The sequence below is a fragment of the Python bivittatus genome, unplaced genomic scaffold, assembly GCF_059951505.1.
Source record: "Python bivittatus isolate LINGU-HERP-01145 unplaced genomic scaffold, Pbiv_v1 ctg000020_np1212, whole genome shotgun sequence".
Lineage (NCBI taxonomy): Eukaryota > Metazoa > Chordata > Lepidosauria > Squamata > Pythonidae > Python > Python bivittatus.
In genome coordinates this window covers 26,179,914-26,199,295 of record NW_028277030.1, presented here as the reverse complement: position 1 = coordinate 26,199,295, position 19,382 = coordinate 26,179,914, and the positions used below count along the sequence as shown (strand labels likewise).

At 43.0% G+C, this 19,382-nt stretch overlaps 1 protein-coding gene across 2 annotated transcripts; it reads left to right on the top strand.

The window, feature by feature from the left end:
• The first annotated feature begins 1,143 nt into the window (after nt 1-1,143).
• SLC66A3 (solute carrier family 66 member 3) lies at nt 1,144-13,920 on the top strand. Of its 2 annotated transcripts, none has more exons than XM_088136132.1 (7): nt 1,144-1,402; nt 6,610-6,692; nt 6,779-6,848; nt 7,538-7,595; nt 9,320-9,440; nt 9,974-10,015; nt 12,815-13,920. In XM_088136132.1, exons 1-7 carry the CDS (start codon nt 1,254-1,256, stop codon nt 12,901-12,903), a joined length of 612 nt encoding a protein of 203 aa, XP_087992258.1. In that variant the 5' UTR covers nt 1,144-1,253; the 3' UTR covers nt 12,904-13,920. The 2 variants fall into 2 exon arrangements, with proteins under 2 accessions (XP_087992258.1, XP_087992252.1); XM_088136126.1 differs by lacking the exon at nt 1,144-1,402 and adding an exon at nt 2,986-4,371.
• Nucleotides 13,921-19,382: the final 5,462 nt, after the last annotated feature.

Genomic DNA, 19,382 nt, shown 5'->3' with positions numbered 1-19,382 from the left:
AACTTTCTATTCCTACTTGCAAAAAGCAGTTCCTTAATATCAAGACTGACCCTAGCAGTCAATAGGTCAGCAAAAGCTTGAAATACAGAAGCAAAATAGGCAGTTATTCCAACCATTCCTTACAACGTCTTGCAAGGTTCTGTCACAGTAACCTTATAATAAAAGTAGTATTAGCATTCATAATTTTGGTTTCCTAGTCTGGTACCTCAAAGGGCTGACAGTTGCCTGTGACATTTTCTCAAATTTGTTTCTTGGCCCAGGCTCAAGCCCCACTTATCTGACCATTGCCTTGGTAGGGGCTCTTGCTCCTGCCCTTCACCGCCATTCCCTCTTCCCTCTACACCATCAGAATAAAACAATGTCTGATACTTCAGTGGTTTTGGTTCCTGAGTCAGTTAGTCTCAGTTTGGATAATACTGCTATTGAAAATTTCTAATGCCACAGTTCTTGGGCAATGAATCCCTGGTGTCCCACAGGTGCATTCCAAATGATTTTTCCAATCTTTAATTTTGGCATGATTTATATTTTGTTCTGTGATCAGTTTTTTGGGCAGGAAAGGGAATAAGTCAATCACCTTAGGCAGCAGACACCACGGTTGTGCGCTGTTTTCCTAAGAAGCCATGTGAAAAGTTTTACTGCAAAGACACCGGATGGCAGGTGATTCCTGAGCATGTTCTAGTAGCACTCCGGAGACAGGAAAAAGAGGGCCTCGTTGCACGCAGCTGGTAGTTTCCGGAACTGAAGTAGCTCTCTTAACAAAACCACTCAAGGGCTGCACTTTTAAGATAAGCTAATGATGCCAGGGAATTGGAAGAAAATAGATCTAACTATTACTCCCCAATTTAAAAAGCGCAAGGCTTCCTGGGGTTGGAACTCAGACCAGAACCTGCCTTGAGTTCCCGTCCTGGCACGTGCAGTGAGGGGTAAAAAAATGCCCCTGGGCATATGCAAAGTACAGCTGCCTCTGCCTTGAGTAAATAAGAACTAAGAAGGGGGGCGGGGGAAGTGGAGGAAGAAAAGAATAATTTCTCTAAAGCAGAGTCCTCATTAACCGAGGCCGCAAATAAATCTGTTCGCCTGAATCCCCCACTCCGAACTTCTTCGTTAACTCGAAACACAAGCCTACTTTCGCTTCTCCTCCTCCTCCCACCGGGCATTTCCAACCCCCCGCCCTCGTTAGCTCGACTAGGCGGGGCTGTGATTTCCGCGGGCCGAGGCAGCCGGCGCCGCCTTGCTGGAGGAACCGGGGCGCGATGGAGCCGGGCTCGTTCTTGCTGGAGGCGGCGAACTGGAGCACGATCGCGGCGTGCTTCATACTCAAGCTGCCCCAGGGAGCCGCCTTGCTGGCCGCCAGATCCGCCCGCGGGGTCAGCCTGGAAAGTTTAGTGCTGGAGCTCGGCGGGTAAGGCGCTTCTCCGCCAAGCTCTCCGGCAGCGGCAGCGGCAGCGGCAGCTTCCGCGCTCTTCCTCCCGCCCGGTCTTTGGGAAGGGGAAGACGGGCGGGCGTTTGTTCCTGGCCAGCCACGGAGGAGTCCCTCGCGCGGAGGGCTGCGCAGGGGGCTCCGCGGGGCTGCTTCTCTTCCCAGCGAGCCCGCTTGGAGGCTGCGGCTGTTTCTGCTGCGTGGCGATGCCGGGCGTCCGAGGAACCCGGCCCGCGCGCAGCGCTCCCCAGACGGCGCCACCTTCGGGCGCGGATTCTGCCCAGGGGAGGAGGGTGGCTAGCCGTGCCGCCGTTTTCGAAAAGGAGACCCGGGCGGCGGGCCTGGGACCCGAGGCCTCCCTCGGCGCCGCATCTGCCGCTTTTCCCTTCCCTCTCTGGCCGCTTCCCTTTCCTTTCATCTTCCCACAGGCGCTGCTTCTGTTCTGCTCTCCCCGGACGCCACGCGAAGCCAGGCTGGCCTGGCCGTTTTCCCGTCTTTCTTGACGTCCAAGGGGCAGGAGGGAGGAGAAGCCGGCAAGATAGCCCTTCAGGTGGATTTTAAGGAAAAGAGGGGGGCTCCCCCAACCGTGCCTGATGGTGAACTTGAAGACTCTTCTCCTAGTTCAGTCCTCAGTTGCACCCCTGAAAGGAAGCACATACAGAGCCTAAGTTGGGCCAGAGCTCAATTCTGGAGCTGTTCTTAAGATAAATGAAACAAAAGATTGCATCATGGCTGCATTTCCCTTAGTAGCCTTTTCCTATCTGAGATGGTTGAGGTTCCAGGCCAAAGCACTGTGAACTCCAACTTTAAGAACTCTTAAAGAACACTGAAGTTCTTAGAAACAAGTGCCATGCCTTTTCTTTCGAACTAGACTTTTACAGCTTTTCCCAGCCTGGTGCTCTTCAGGTGTGTCAACCGCTTTTTCATTCCTCTGGGCTGAGTAAGGTTGCTTTTCCGACTGTTGACCTGGCCCTTGCGATTCGTAAGCTGTATGCCCGGAAACACACAATAAGAATAATAAAGCATGGGGACTCTAAGAGCAGGCTGTAAAAGTTACTCTCTTTCTCTGCTGTTGCACTTCATGGATAGGTGTGCTAAGCTTCCCCTGGGGAAGTGAGAGTGACATTTTGTTGGGGCAGTTGTTGAGTGTGGGGGCAGTTCTGCAGTTTCTGAATACCTTGTTACCATCTGTAAATGAGCCATATACCTGTCCATAAAAAAGCAGGGTGGGTTCTCTAGGCAGGCAGGTAGGTGTGGCCAGAGAGCCGGTTCCTTTCACTAACAATAAAATGTTGTTCTGTCTTCTTGCACTTTTCCTTTATTTCCTGCAGTTTTATAAAAATGTAGCTACAAACCTGTGAGTCAGTGACTCTGAGGGACTGGCATTTAAACTTCTCCAAAACGAAAGAAAGCCAAGTTTCCTGGGTGCTGCTGTGCCACAGCGAGTCAGAGAAGCTTTTAACTTTTTGTATGCCACTTGGTTTGGGGAAAGTTGACTCCTTACACTGATTTAACCAAGGAAAGCCTGTTTCAGTCTCAAGTCATTTGTTGTGTTCTCCTCCTTCCACTCAGAGGATGTGCTTTACCAGCTCAGCCAGGGCCCTCCTTTTTCATCTCCAGGTGGTTGGTAGATTAGTTTAGTCTCCCTCGGCCTGTGCCCGCCAGATACCTTGCATTGTGTCTCCCATAATTCTCAGCCAGCGTTATTATTGGCCTTGCTGGTTGGAAGTTCTGGGAATTCTCTGTAGATCCAGAGGGCGCTGGGTTAGAGAAGGCTGAACCACTGCCTTTCATTTGCAAATGACACCTTTGCCTTGTCCTCAGTGTTCCACGACTGCCCTACTCTTGCCATCCATGTCTTTTGCACTGACATCTGCAGCAGGGAACCCTACATGTGAGCTAGAACCTGCCGCAGTTGGAGTTTCAGATGCTGTCCAAGGCTTGCTGGTTATGCTTGCCTGCTGCAAACACCCGTATGCAGTGCATGGTTGAGGAAAGCAGGAAAGTTATGTGGTGAAGATACCCATACTGAGATGCAAAGCGGACAAAGGTGTTTTGGGCCCAGTGTGAGCAGTCTTGTCCTCACTGGCAGCTCTTTAAAAGAGCCACCTCTTCTGGTCTCACATATGAACTTTGCAACTCAGGAAAGCACATTTGAGTTTTCTAAGGTGGGGGTGACTCCGTAAGGTCCGCCTGACCTTCTGAACTCAAACGTATTTTCCTGAGCCCATGTTGGCTCTTGTGCAAACTCAGCAGAAGGTGCAGCTTCTTTAAGTAGCTGCCGATGGGTACAGCAAGGGTGCCTTACAGGATGGGAGGTACTTTTTCCTACTTCAGGTCCAAGTTCTGCATGCCTCTGGTATGCGCTATTGGGAGCAAGATTAGCAAAATGGCTTTTCTTCCTTTAAATTACATGGGACAGCCTCCTCTCGGGACTCTACTCCTCCAGCATGTTCGCTGGGAATTCTAGAAATTGAACTTCCTGGAATTCTGGAGTGGATCAGGGAGTGAAGTTTGAGGAAGAGCTTCTTCTAGAATTAACATGGAATGGGGTCCTGATGAAGATTCCAGAATTTGGCTTTGAAAAGTTTCTTGAACAGAGGTATTCTGTATTTACTAGCATTAAAATGGGCAGGATAACTCTTGAGGAACTCATGCCACAAAAAAGATCCTGTTTATATTTTATTTTCAGTATTTCCTGAGTTGAAATTTTAAACAAGCATTCCCTTGTAAACGTTGTATTTGTTGCTGCTTACAAGCAGACAAGAGTATGTGAACTTTAAATGGCTTTCTATTCACATAGGAATAATATTTGACTGAGGTTTTCTTCTTTTTTTGTTGCCATGCTGTCCATGACTGATTGTGAGTGAAAGCGTTTTGGTAGATTCAGCAGATTGGATGGCTCAGATTCTGGGGCTATGGGTCACATGCACCCTTATCCGTCAAATAAAGTAGGTTTTCCTTGCCAAGTTTTAAAGTAGAGAATAACATTAAAAGCACAATAGGCAATATCTTAAGCATAGCTTGCAATGACTGGCTGTCTGAATATCTACATAGAACTAGATTTTTTTCTATTTGCTGAAATTTATATAACTCTTTAAAATGGTCTGCTGCAAAACTTGTAGTTTAATGCAGGTAGTCCTCATTTAGTGACCAAAATTGGGACCGGCAGCTTGGTCGTTAAGCAAAGCGACCACTAAATGAAACTGCTACTATGCTTATAATCTTATTTCAGCTTTCCTTTGCTTTATAGACCTGTGAAGGTAAATGTGAGGATTGGTCCTAAACTTACTTTTTTATCATTGTTGTAACTGCCAATGGTCACTAAAACGGGCAGTTGCTAAACAAGGATTACCTGTAAGCTGAATTCAGGATTATATACCTAAACCATCCAAAAAGTACAGGAAATGAAAACATGCATTGAACATCCTTGTTAAGCTCTGATGTCCTTTCTCCTCTGCTGACTTGAAGTGCTGTCTACTTATCCCTATCCTGCTTTTCTTACCTCTGTTTCAAGTCACTGCTGTCATCTGACTTCTCTTCAGAGGAAGAGGTGACAAACCCTGTTAGTTCATTTATATTCAAGAGATCCAATTAAGAGGAACAAAAGCACATGCATACAGAGCAAATAGGATAAAGATATGGAATGAATGAATATGTATGTATGTATTGCAAAATAGATGGATAGAAATAATAGGGCAATAGCTGACATTGGAAAAGTATCATTTTAGTGGCTGGCCATTCCAAATTTAAGCTGCTTTGCTCCTAATGGCAGTTGCAAAGGTAAAGAATTTAGCAACCTTCTTAGAGAACTTAGTGGAAATGTCTGCTCGTAGAAACTGTAGAGTTTCAGACTCAGTCCAGCCCCTCCACCTAACAAGGCCTGGATCCAGCAGTGCAAATTACCAGTCCTGGGACAGTGGACAGGGCAACGGGAGGTGGCCTCTGGTTCCAATGGCTACATTGGAGCTTATGCCATAATGGTCTGGGTAGGAGATCTTATTATTAAGCTGCTCCTCCACAAGCTTTGAGGGTTAAGTTTAGAGTTAAGGCACTTCTTTTTTGTCTCAGGGCTTTGGAGGAGCCTCAAGCACTAGTCAGTTTCTATCACTGAGAAAAAAAAACCGCAGAATGAAGGCGGAACCATTTACCGAAAGATGCTTCAGTTGCCAACATAAATGGCAAATCAGTGGCACCCAAATAGAACTAAAAGCCTGACAGATTTTATACAATTTGAGGCTGCTCTGGGACAGTGTTGGAATAAGGGGGAAGTACTACTGTATTGTAAGGCTGGTACAGTTAAGGGCAACTTAAACCTATCTCATTCATAAAGGGGGCCACGTTGAAGGTAGTGCTAGAGAAATAGCAGGAAATGGGTATTCCTAAGGCAGCACAGGGCAGGGCCGTACTTACATGCAAGTCGGGAAAGGCTCTGAGCCTTTTCTCGCAAGTTCAAAAATTATCCCAAAGCTGCATATATTTTTCCACCTTTTTCCAGCATTTGAGCTTTCTGCTATTCCCAATCGAGGGAAAAAAATCCACCCAAGGTTTACTACAGCATGTAGCAGGAAACCAGGCCTTTTCAATATTTGTGAACTAAGCCCAAGTATAAACTAGAACCCTCGTTCTCATTTGAACTTCCTTCCCAGTGTTTGGCGTGCAAAATGTACAGCTTCGTTCTAAACATGGCACTCACTCGAAACGTGTAATCCAGCTGCTGTGCCTTTCTTGGCTCTTGTTGTTTCCTGTTGTCATGTGGTCGTAATGTCACAGTGTCAGTAAAAATCACAGGCAGAATCAGCCTTCTAAAAATGCATACAATTTCAGCAGCTTATCAGGGTAAGATTCCAGGCGTTATAAGCACAGTGTTCCTGGCTTTTATTTGACAGCTCTTGAGCTGCCTCCTTTTCTATCTCCCGCCTTCTTTTAAATATCATACATTTTCCTTTGGCTGCCCTGGAAAGATCAAATTCTGCCTTCGTGCCTTGGTTTGGAGGTGTCTTTAAACTCATTTGTTTGGTCTGAATATTATGTTAAGATTGTTTAAAAATCGAGGAATTCTTTGGTGTGAAATTAGGCACCTGCAGGAACAGAAGGTGTGCAGAAATAAAGCTCTCTGTCACTTTACGGGGCTGGAATGGTTATGTCTGAATTGGCCCCATGGACTGAAGTTATACTTTCTTTTCCAGTTTCCTTGTTTGCCTGAGATACATGAGTTACTACCATTATCCTCAGCTAACATATATAGAGTATCCCATCATGATTGTGCAAGGTAGGACTTGTTCCTCATTCATTACTGCACCATTCTTTTGTTTTTCTCAATCATGCAGAAATTAATTTTATTTTGTTTCCTTTCAGATATCATTCTTTGCCTGCTTGTTCTGCATTACAATGGCAAAATGAAGCATGCTTTGCCTTACACAGTCATGTATCCTTTACTTACGGATTTGTTCATTTCCATTTACACAGCATTTCTGGCAGTTGTTCCTGAATCCCATATTTAGAATTAAGCGACATTCCCCCTTCCCCCATGTTTCTAATTTGATGTTCACATGTTCAGGATCTTACCCAAACATTTTCCAGTGGATTAAGGAGCTTCCTTGGCGATTGATGTTTCTTTAGTGGACTGTAAGGGCTCTGTGAGAAATTTTCAAGCGTAGCATGGTGGGGCTGCTTTTAATTCAGGGATGAGGAAAGATGCAGTCGAGGTGAACACAGATGCTTCATTTGTACACTCTGAAAGCCTTTTTTGAACTCTTTCTGAAGTGCTTCACAATCCTAATTTCTAATCCTTATTTGGATTTGCTAACCTACACTTTCTTGGGGAAGCTGTGGGCCTGTTTCTGCAGTTTTGCTGAACATGCACAAGTGAAAGCAAATTGTTAATTAACGATTCTAGGCTTATTAGTTCACTCATCTTCTGATTTTTAATGTAATGTATGTGGATGTCTGTGTTAAAGGTAGTTGAAAGCAGTTGTATATCAAAAGGATTGCAAGTAAGGAAAGGAGAAAAGCACAATAAAGTGTCTGAATCAATTAAAATCAGATTATGTCATAGATCTACCAAGCATCCTTCTAACCTCCACCTGCATTATGTATCTTAACCTGAAAGGTTAGATTTGTGGCAGGATGGTATGCTATATCTCTGCAGAAATGGATATTGGACTTGAGTATGGTAAGGAATTGAAAGAACGTGCCTATACGGTTGCATTCTAAACGGTTGCAGTTTTTAATGGGAAAACACCATGAAACGTGTGAGGTAGGAACTTCATGGAAGTGAAAAGCCAGAAGCTCATTGCTTATCGTCTGTTTTCCTTGACTTGAACTAAGAGACATCACTACATAGTGTTCTGGCATATGCTTTGAAACTGAGTTCATCTACATTTTGTGTCGATTCAAAAGATGTTGCTCTTTATGCCATTACGGGTGTCTGCAGGGAGGCAAAGAGGAGGGCAAGTGACATCATGTGGCTGGTTTGGGTCCGCACTGTATGCTATGATAACAAAATAGCTTGATACTTCAAGCCTAGCAGACCATAAGAGAGAGTCTAATGGTTTCCTTCACTGTTTTGATATTTCATTAAAGTTTGGAAACGTTCTATGGGAACACTGGTCACCATATATGCTTTGAAATAACTTAGCGTCTGCTTGCTTTGTTGTAAAGCCATGCAAGTCACAGTGGTCTAAAAACATGGAAACTTGGAAACCATAGGATAGAAATTGTATCAGAAAATTCAAGTTAGTCTAGCTCTTAGTCGCTAAGAAGAGATAAACATGTTTAGTTAAAATGATCATTTGACCTTGGGAGTGGCAGCTTCACTGCACTGTGCATAAGTACCACTATTAATAAAAAATAATATTTTTTCTTTTTTCCTGAATTGGGGGAGAATTCTTTAAAAAAAAACCTATGTCAAGCTTATTTTAGGGTATAAAGTAATTGCCACCAATTTTTGGCAGTTGTAGTCCTCATGGTGACTGGAGTGCCAGGTGTAGCCCTAGGGCCTCAGATTCTCTGCCCTGGGGCAGGAGTACACTAGCCTGCCATCAGCCCACTAGTGTTGGCCAAATTCCTGGCTGACTGAATGGTGGCCTGGGCCAACATAATCCAGGCCAGTTTAGGACCACCTGGTATCCTGAAGAACTCCATATATCCTGACTTCCTATCAGCACTTTTCTTTAGAGTTGGGTCTAAAGCAGTGTTTCTCAACCTTGACAGCTTGAAGATGTGTGGACTTCAACTCCCAGAATTCCACATGGCTGGCTGGGGAACTCTGGGAGCTGAAGTGCACACATCTTCAAGTTGCCAAGGTTGAGAAACGCTGGCCTAAGTATGTCTCTAGCTGTTGGGTGAGAAATAAGTTGCCTCCCATTTCTGCAGTATTGTCTGCTTCTGACATCAGATGCAAGTTCTGTGAAAAGGGGCTCCAATTGCTATGGAGTTGTATTTTTGAGCTACTAATTTTAGTTGATGTTTTTACTGTTGTTTTTTTCAATTGTCTCATCACTTGTATTATGCATGCCATCTTGGAAGAGCCGCCTGTTAAATGGGGCCTAAATTAAAATATATTTGCTTAACCATGATGATTGGATTATACAATAGACTAAGTCAAAACCAAACAAATCTCAGTATGGCTTAACATAACATGTGAACCTAGTCAAGGAATTGTTTAACGCATCATTGCAGAGCCAAGCATTAAATGTCCTCTTCAGTAACTGGCAGCAGCTTTGTTGGATCTCAAGCCAAATGGGCCCTTTGGTTCCTGGTACTTGAACTCTTTTTTGAATTGGCAGTGTTAGAGATTGTGTTTCTGTTTACAAAGGAATTGAGCAATGGCCGCTTCCCACCCCTCAATCTGATCTTTGCTTTAACAGTTGCACTCCTGTTCTTGCCTTTCTGCAGAACTTGAGCACAGTAGTCAGCGCAGCAAGTAAACTTGCTCAGCTCCGGTGTCTTTGGCAGACTAGAGATTCTGCACAAGTGAGTGCCACAACTTGGGGATTAGCCACATACACCTGTGCAGGTAAGCAGCATCTGCCCCACCAACATGTTTGTGGAATTACTCAGTGTATATCTGAGTATAAAATAGAATGAGATTTTAAATCATTGGAAGAATTTAAAAGTTAACTTTTATGAGCTACTATTAAACGCAGTTTGTTGAAATAAGGTTTTGAGTCTTACAAAAATTGCTGAAGAAACAAAAACAATCAAGTTTGATTTTGGGGGCTTCTGAAAAATTATAAGAGGAGCTAGAAATGTGTGTCAGGCAAATTACAAGGATTTCCAATCTTTCCTGTCCAGAAAAAAAAGAATGCCCGAAAGTTGCTATTATTTGTTGAAAGATAATCCTTTGGGAGTGACACTTGGAGATACCAAAAGGAAAAAAATGGAGGATTTCAGGCAGATGTTTGGCAAGATTTCTCCAGCGGGCATGACAATGGTTCTGCGCATCTTATTTGCCAGGGATTCAAAGGGCAATGGAGATTAATTGACAAATAAGTTTCATATTTTAGCTATTTAAAATCTGCTAACTTCCACTCTTTCTCTCAATTAAAGCAAGAATATTTACAACATTAATGACTACAAAGGATTCTACAGGTAATTTTACATTATTAGTGGACAGTCTGGTAGCAGGGGTTTTAAACATATTCTGCTGAAAAACTGCATGTGTAGAGGAAGGTAGAGATAACATTGGCAAAGGAATGCGAGAACTGTTACCAGTCAACAGCATCTCAGCCCTGGGAAAAGTGGGTGCCTAAGAAAAAGACTCGAAATAACCCTGCTTTGATCCTCTATGGCAAGGTTCCTCAACCTTGGTGACTAGAAGATGTATGGACTTCAACTCCCAGAATTCCCCAGCCAGCCATGCTGGCTGGGGAATTCTCAGATGTAGTCCATACATCTTCAAGTCGCCAAGGTTGAGGAACCCTGCTCTATGGGACAAGAGGCTTTCAAGATTCTGTTATTATACTCTATAACAATAAAATACCAGTACAGGTAGTCCTCGGTTAACAACCATTTGTTGAACGACCATTCGAAGTTATGGCAGCACTGAATGAGTGGTAGTTACCAGTCTTCGAAGTTCCGGCTGTCCCAGCACCCCCACGGTCACATGATCGCAATCTGGGTGCTTAACATAGTTGCAGCATCCCATGGTCACATGATCGCCATTCGCGACCTTCCCTGCTGGCTTCCTACAAGCAAAGTCAATGGGAAGCCAACAGGATAGGTTGCAAGTCACTCTGGTAGGTCTCCCTTACCCGTCAGCAGCCACCCCAACCCTCATTGCATTCATGCCATGCCAGCACCTTGCGTACCCTCCCCCACCCTGCAGCAGCCACACCAAGCCTCGCACTTGTGCTGCACTGCACCAGCCCCTCATGCACACTCACACACCCTCTCTCACCCAGCAGCAGCCACTCCAAACCCTTGATGCGCTTGCACCATGCCACGCCACCCCCTCGTACACCCTCCTCCACCTGGCAGCAGCCACTTACCTACCTACCGGCTTCCTTGCAAACCGCCTGGGACTTGCAACTTCCTGCTGGTTTCCCGACTGATTTGGTTGTTGGAAGCCAGCAAGAACTTGCGAGAAGGTCCTTGCTTAACGACCTGTGAACCTCACTTAACGACGACAACAGGGTCTGCCAGGATTACTATCGCTAAGCAATAGGGTCACATGACGGCATGCTTTATGACATCATTTAGTGATGGAAATTCCAGTGCCAATTACATCAACCTGTAGTCCTTGTAGTGTCTGTCTCCTGACTTGGCCTTCCTTTGAAGGATGCTTCTACAAGTAGGCAAATTTGCTGAGGCGTTGCCGCTGGGTGCCAATTTCACTAATATGTTCTTACTGGCTGTGGAAGACAAAAGGAGCATAAATAGGGAAGAGTTCTCATTAGAATAAAGGGCTAGGGGGAATGACACAAACTTTCCCATTCACAGGCCACTTTCTCCTTCAGAATCAAAAGGAAGTCAGGTGTGAGGCAAGGAATCCTTGACTGCAAACCTTAGCCATGTTTGGGCAGTTGAAACCACAGGCAATGAGGGGCATGAGGGAACGTGCTCATTCCCCGTGCTCATTCCCCCTCACCATTCAGTCATCTGTCGCCCTTCGTTCATTGGAAAGCAGTGGAGGAGCCAGCTGGATTTGCACAGAGTTCCTTCAAGAGGTGGAGGACTCCACCCCAGTCTGTGCATCTGCCTTCCCTTCATATGAGTCTAATCCCCCGAAGCTTTGAATGCTGGAGTAGGAGTGCTGAATGGATTCTGTTTGCAGCTGTGATCAGAACTGGAAATGGGCCTTGCCTGTGCAGACTTAACTGCATTTTTACCTGCAGACAAAAATTGTGTATTTTCTGAGAAGGCTGACTTTAAGTTTATTATTGACAATCCCTTCTTTCTGAAAGCAGCAATAAGAAAAATTAATTTTGTAAAAACCTAATCAAGGCAGCATTGATTTACTTACCTGTGTGTTCTGAGATGATGATGATGATGATATAGCTTTATGAGAGCTGACTTTGAATCCTGTGATTATGAATGATTCTGTGTGAGTGACATAAGAATCTACATAAGACACGGGAATTCCTGTCATAATCTAGAGCCTGCCAAAGGGTGGTGGGATAAGCATCTATCACAATGTCCTATGCTCCTAGTTACGAACTAATTCAGAGTTGCGTGGTCCCCTGTCTGCCCTTTGAGGTGGATCAGGTCATAAAATGGGAATCACTAGGAATCTTGGCATGTACTTTAGTGTGGCGAAGGCATTGTAACAGAATCTTGAAAGCCTGTTAAAAATTATCACTACTTCCAATTATCTCTAACCCATTCTTGGTGGAGTTGTTCTGAGTTTCTTTCTCACACTTTCTACTTTCCCAGGACTCAAATATCTTTTCTGTATTGGTTCGACATTGCTATTCCCTTCTCTGAGTCAAATCCACATTCCCACTCTTTCAAAGGGTTCTGTATGCAGAAGCTTATTTCTAAGAACAGACCTCCCCTTACTGAAGAACTTGTTTCAAGTTTGTGACTACACTTTGCCTTTGTGCTGTTCCTGAAACCCAAGATTAAGTAGGGCTGAAACTTCTTTCATTTGGGCAGCTTCAAAGGCACAATGGACTTTAAGGTACTCAATTTACTGTGTAAAACACCCCAGAATGTCACTTCTTCCAAAGGAACCCTGGGAGCTACCAATTTGGAGGGAGTAGGGGGAAGGAACCACATGATGCTTTGGAGGAGGGGGAAGGTTCAGGAGTTTGTCTTCTACTAGCTTAGGCATTGTGCTATTTGTTTGAAAGCTATTGAATCTATTTCCAAGTTTAAAATGGATTTATCTGGCTTGTTTCACTTTAAGGTATGGAATTGCTAATAAGTATCCTTCCCTCCCCTCTCCAGTTCTGATCCGTTTCGTAGTCATGACGGCTCTTAACATTTGGGTCATAGCTACTATATTGGAATACCGGAAGGCTAAGAAGCTTGACTAAGATGGAGATCCTGCCTATTTTAAATGACATGGACTAAAATGAAAACGGAACCAGTACCAAAATGTCAGCTTGTTTCAACAAACCGACCAACGTTCCATTAAGTGGGAGGTGGTGTTTACATACTGTACATATACCTAAAAATTCAGAACTAACTCTTCAGATGTATTGGGATATTTATACTTGCTGTTTGTAAAAATAACTCGCTAGGTTACTTAGGAAGTGTTTCAGAGGTATATTTTGTATCAGCAGATTGCATAACAGACTTCCCCTGGCTGTCCTCCTTTCCCCCCCATCCCCTGATCATATCTAAAGCATATTGGGGGGATCTATTTTGTGGCAGAAACGTTCCTCTTACAGAAAGAGTGGAATTTCATTTCAGAGCTATCCCTCTTTGTGTCTGCATGTGTGTGTACATGCGCTTTTCTATTGACTGAATTACCAGTTTTTCAGAACTACATTTCTGGCAAGTCTCATCACATATGCAGTTGCATCTCTATTACCCCCAAATCAGTGGCTTTCTCATTAAGGTGAAATTTATTCAATAAAGATAAATTATCCTGTGAAGATTTGGGGTTCCTTATGAGACAGATGCTTAATAGGAAGCCTAAATAGACTAATTATTTCTACGCCAGCTATTGAGTTATACTCAAGACTTTACAAATTGCAGTAGGCTTTCATTTTGTGGAACCTTAATCTGTATCTCTTTCTCTAATCTCCTCATGCTAAGTGGCTCTCTAAATCTTCATCTTAAAAAAAGGCCTGTGTACTTTATTTAGTTAAGGGTATTTCAAAACAGTTTCAACTACAGAAAAACTATTCTTTTACTTCAGGTCCTGCACCTTAAAAATGTTAAACTTGATTCTCTGTTTGGGTTTGTGAATCAGTATATACTCTACATTTTCTGAACAGGATTTGTATCGCTACTATTTTGAGTAACTCTTAAAACTGTAACAATGCCAAAATTATAGCTTTGGATCCAAATATAAACAAATACATTAAAGTTGAACATCAGCAATATTTCAGCAGTTCTGTGTAGTTGATTTAGTGCCCCAGGCTTCAAGAAGTATAAATGTTTCATCATCACTTAATTCTGAAAGTTATTTCAGCAATAAAGAATGGTGGCATTTCCAAACATATTAGTAAACCTAAAAATGTGTGCATTTATCCCTGGAATTAGGTATGCAACTTTCTACAATTAAACTTCATTGATCAAATAAAGTGTTTTTGTTTAATTTTAAACGCAGTAGCATAATTATCTTTCCAAAGGTTCTTTAGCTCTTTTGAATAATTGTGCATCTCACATGAGAATAAAAAGATATATGTATGTGACCTGCTCTTCCCATGTGGGAAACTCTCAGCAGAGAAATTAAGCACTTAAGTTTGTCCTGGTGAAGGACTTTTTGTCAAAATTAGAGATGCAACAGCTTTTGCTACTATGGGGGTGGGGCAAGCTGCATTTTGTTTAGCCTGGTTTCTCATAGGATTTTTGTGAGGATTAAAAGGGAAAAGGATCTATGTGCATTCCATCGGCGATGACTTAAAAGGTTAAATGTTTTGAATCATGGCGCTATGTAAATTAATGTAATTTATGTATGTGTATGTGTGCCTTCGAGTCAGTGTTGGCTCCTGGCGACTACCTGGACTAGTCCCTGCAGTTTTCTTGGCCAGGTTTTTCGGAAGTGGTTTGCCATTGTCTCTGTCCTTTCCTAGGGCTGAAAGAGAGGGACTGGCCCAAGGTCACCCAGCTGGCTTCATGCCCAAGGCGGGACTAGAACTCACAATCTCCCCATTTCTAAACCACTACGTCAAACTGGCTGTCAGCTTATGGGTACATGTATGTGATTCTGTGAATGTGCTCATTACTTGAAGGAGCCAGGACAGGATGCCTGAATACTACTGAGCAGAGCATGAAGAGAAGGTCCACAGTTTAAGGATGTGCAGTTCTAATTATAGGGCAGACTATTATTATCAGGTGGCTTTGTGTTCAAATGTAGAACTGATTCCTCTCAAATTTAGGAGAAAGCCCCTTTGTCACTTACCTATTTTGCTGTTGCCATTTTCCCCAGTACAGCACTAGGGAGGTACTGCACCTGTAAGGAAAGGAAGCCAGGGTCCAACAGGCAAGACTTCACCAAATTACTATGGCCAAAACCACAGCAACAAATCCTACACTTACTGAAGTCCTATTAAATCTGCCATCAGTTTGGTCAGATTAAGGTAATACAGATAGTCCTTGTTTAGCAATCACAATTGGGACTGGTAGCTCTGTCATTAAGCAAGGCAGTTGCTAAGGGTGAAATCACATGACTGTGACTGCTTTCCTTTTCTCAACTCCCCCACCCTTTGGAATGCTGCTTCCGACACTGGGATAATTAGCAAGAAGGGAATTGTTTGCATTTACCTTCATTGGAGAGGAAGGGATTACATGAGAGTAGGGAATACACATTGAAAGGAATGCGGTGGTTCTGTGAGCTGTGAGCACGCTATGCAAACATCCTGATGTGCTATGTGCTTAGAGAATAGGACTGAAAGGTTTAAAATACATGTACAGTATTTTTCAGTTAGTGTAAAATTCCTTTGACATTGTGCGATGAAAATGTAAAAATAGGTATAGGTATTTTTCCAGAAATAAAACACACAGCTAGGATAGTATGCAAAAAAAAAAAAAGGCAAAATAGCACTTAGTAAAGAGAATACAAAATCAGTGACTAATACTGAGGATTGTATGAAGGACTGATTTCAAAATACCTATCCATGTAAGTTACATATATAGTAGTTCTAATACTACCAGTTCATTGCTTCTGGAAGCAATGTTTAGCTGATCCCTCCTCCCCTTTCAAACCTATTAGATACACATCCAGATAGACTGACACATTGGTATAAACTATTACGTGTAATCATAGTGCACTATATTATTCTGCAAGAAAGCAAAATTGCATTTTAAGAGCTGGTAAACCTCTGCATTCTTTTATCTCTTAAATATCAAGAATGAGCATAAACGTGAAGGGAACAAAATTAATTTAAGGCATTCACAACTGACCAAACAAGACTTGAGACTGCTTGTTAGGTAATAACTGAGTACATACCTGGGATTTTTCATTATATTTAACTGCTGAGTGCAGACATGCTGAATAAACAAGTATGAATTATATAAATGTCAACATTATGGCTTTATACAAGTGCATAGTTTCAACTGTATTAATGGAATATGAATAATACCATTTTATAAAAACAAAATGGAAAAAATTAAAAAACACTTTTGCAGCATTACAATATAATATATTTATGTACACACCAAAATACATACAACACACAGTATAATGGTCACTTTTTTAGATGCAGTCCTCATCAATGTGGTATGACCCTCCCACCCGTTGCTTTCTTTTGGCAAAGTTGCTGGGAGCGTTTCTCTACAAAAAGCTGAATAAGGATAGATTCTTCATGACTCTCCATGCTTTTAATCCCTGTTGTGAGTCTTTCCAAGAGAGATGTTGTGGAACGGAGCTTCAAAAGAATCTTTGTAATACAGGTAGTCCTTGAGTTACAACTGCAATTGGGACCAGGACTGCTGTCGCTAAGCGATGTGGTCTTAAAGTGCAACATCATGTGACCAAATTACTTAGCGATGGCAATCTAGGCAGTCCTGGTTCTCCATGGGGTCTTAAACGGGAAGCACAGGGAATCCCAGGTAAGGAGCATGGGGGGGTGCGGGGGAGTGGGGAAGGCCTTGGGAGGCCCAGCGCAGACCACACATGAGTCGGGGGGGAGGCGCTTGGTGTGACGCAAGCTCAGAAAGGCCAGGGAATGAGGGTGCGGAGTGCATGCGATCGCAGAGAGGCTGGGGAAAGAGGGTGTGGGGTGTGTGTGCAATTGCAGGGAGGCTGGGGAAGGAGGGCATAGGTTGCATGTACGTGTGCGCACGCATGCATGTTTGCAATCTGTAGGGAGGCTGCGGAAAGAGGGTGCTGCATGTGCATGTGTGATCACAGGGAGGCCATGGAAAGGGGCACAGGGGTGCATGCCTGTGCATGGCCTCCCTGCGATCCCACAGACGCATGGGAGGAAAGAGGGTGTGGGGGGGTGCATGTGTGAGATTTTCCTGGCCTCCCTGCGACTGCATCAAGCACACACCCAGCACCCTCATTCCCCCGCCTTTCTCAGCTTGCGCCGCACTGAGCACTCCCTCCCCCAACTCCTGTGTTGCCTGCACCAGGGCCCTCAGGGCCTCTCCCACCCCCCGCGGCACCTTCACGCTCTATATCTGGGACTCCCTCTGCTTCCCCCTTAACAACCTGTGCGTCTTGGGTTACGATGACAACTGGGACTGTCTGCATTGCCACAGCTGGGACTGCCTGGATTGCCATCGCTAAGCAATGTGGTCACATAATGTTGCGTTTTACGACCGCATCACTTTGCAAGGGCAATCCTGGTGCCAGTTGCAGTCGTAACTCAAGGACAACCTGTACAATGTTTCTGTCTTATTTCAGTGGGATGAAGATCACCATGAAGAGTCAACTGCATTCACAGAAGAAAAGAAAAGAAAAGACCTCAGTCAGTTTAAACATAGTAGATTCAACTTCATAGTCTGTGGGCTCTAAAGGAAATACCAAGCCAGAAGCAATGGGCAGTGAGGAAATGCTGGATCTCTCAACCAGTCTGGTTCACATCAGCAAAGCAAAAAGTTCTCTATCCTCTTTGTATATGTATTTATCTTAAGCAGCCATTCACTTCTTTCCTTTCAGATACACAACATCTTGTTTGTGGGAGACCACTCACTCTCATTTCAAACTGATTTTCACAACCCACTTTGTTATTAGAGGGAAGAGAATAACAAAAGTTGTTCCAGGATCGGGATTACACTATTGTATCTGAGAATGGTGCGCACAGGGCAAAATTTACCACTCTCAACAATGGATACCCCTGGTCACAAAGGTGCCCCACAGAAAGTCCACACAAATGAACCTCTAGGTTACAATGAAGCAAGTTGTTTAGGTTTGGGGTGATGGTGGGGTGGGTGAGTGAGTAGCCGTCAGAATAAAATTTAGCTTTCATCGGATTCAAAGGGAAGCTTGCACTCCCCTCAAAGGTGATTTGGAAATTAGGTAATCCAGTCTAATTTAAAATAATCTGTGGTGGGGGAGACAAGAAATTTCCATCATTCCTATTCTAATATGATTATCATTTGCAAAGCAACTTAAACCACAGTTTATTACAAGAAGGCACACCAATGCATGGAAAATCAAGTTATATATGCAATATGCAGGTAACCAGCTAAACTCTGAATCACACTTTAAAAGAAATATGTTGTTACCTACATATGAGCTTGTAGCAACATGTGACAGAACAAGGAATAGTTCTGAATGTTCAAAAATGGATTTGCAGAAAGGCAGCCATACATGAAAAGTCACACGTGTAAGAAGCATGTGTAAATATAAGGCATTTTGATATTACAATTTCAAGGCAATAAAAAATCATGCGTGGATCAAATTATTATTATTATTAATTAGATTTTAAGCCAGCACATAAACCTCTACTGGGAAAAATCGAAAATGTATGCTGTAAGAAAACCAATCCATTATCCTATAGATATTCATCCATTTACCTCTTTAGAACAAACACATTGTTACCATCATCGCTATCATCAAGATCGTCCTCAGCATCATCAATATTAATATCAATATCATAATCAATATCATCAAATGACCAATACCACTCTGAACATGCCATATCAATCAATCTGGAAAACAAGGTTTTATTATGAGCCAAGTTAAAAACAATTCGGAATATCATAACTACTGAAACATTGTTTTTCTTGCGCATGCATTATTATTTGTGACACAAAATCTAAGAATCATATGCACAAGTCTTGTATGCATTCCTAAAACTGACTCCTGGATAACGAAGTATGTCTCATAAAGTGTGCAAACATATGCACGGATGCTTCTCACTACAGATGATCCAGGGTTTTCATTTATTGTCTGGCTACAAACTGGAATGCTGAAGCAGTGGCACTCATAAATCTTACAGAGTCACCTCACCCTATTTCTGAAAGCATTTTGTCAGTGCTTCAGAAATTTTCCAAGGAGGAAGAAATAAGAAAAAAGCAGCAGTTTCCTTGGAACGTTCTAACAACTTCCTAGTCATAAAACTTTAGACAGACACTACCACTTATAGACAAAAGTTTGACAGAAAAATATAATTTAACAACATGTGCATTTATCTCCATTGCGTCACATTCTAAGTTATGAAGCACATGCAAGTAAGTTTATGTACTTCATACTGAATTACCTTATTCTGCAAATGTAGACTTATTGCAATTTGACATGTCAAAAGAAAACCTAGAAGCAGTAAAAAACTGATGAGTTTTGTGTGGTTAAAGCAACTATGTGGGTTTCATGTTAGGCTTGCATATTTTCTCACTAAATGGTTTATCTCTAGCTAAGTGAATCTGAAGTTCAGTTGCTCCTGTCTGTCCTTCA

Coding starts and splice junctions, on each gene's coding strand:
- SLC66A3 (XM_088136132.1), top strand. CDS start 1,254: ATGGAGCCGGGCTCGTTCTTGCTGGAGGCGGCGAACTGGAGCACGATC. Junction 1,403..6,609: donor TTAGTGCTGGAGCTCGGCGG/GTAAGGCGCTTC, acceptor TTTCTTTTCCAG/TTTCCTTGTTTGCCTGAGAT. Junction 7,596..9,319: donor GGATATTGGACTTGAGTATG/GTAAGGAATTGA, acceptor GCCTTTCTGCAG/AACTTGAGCACAGTAGTCAG.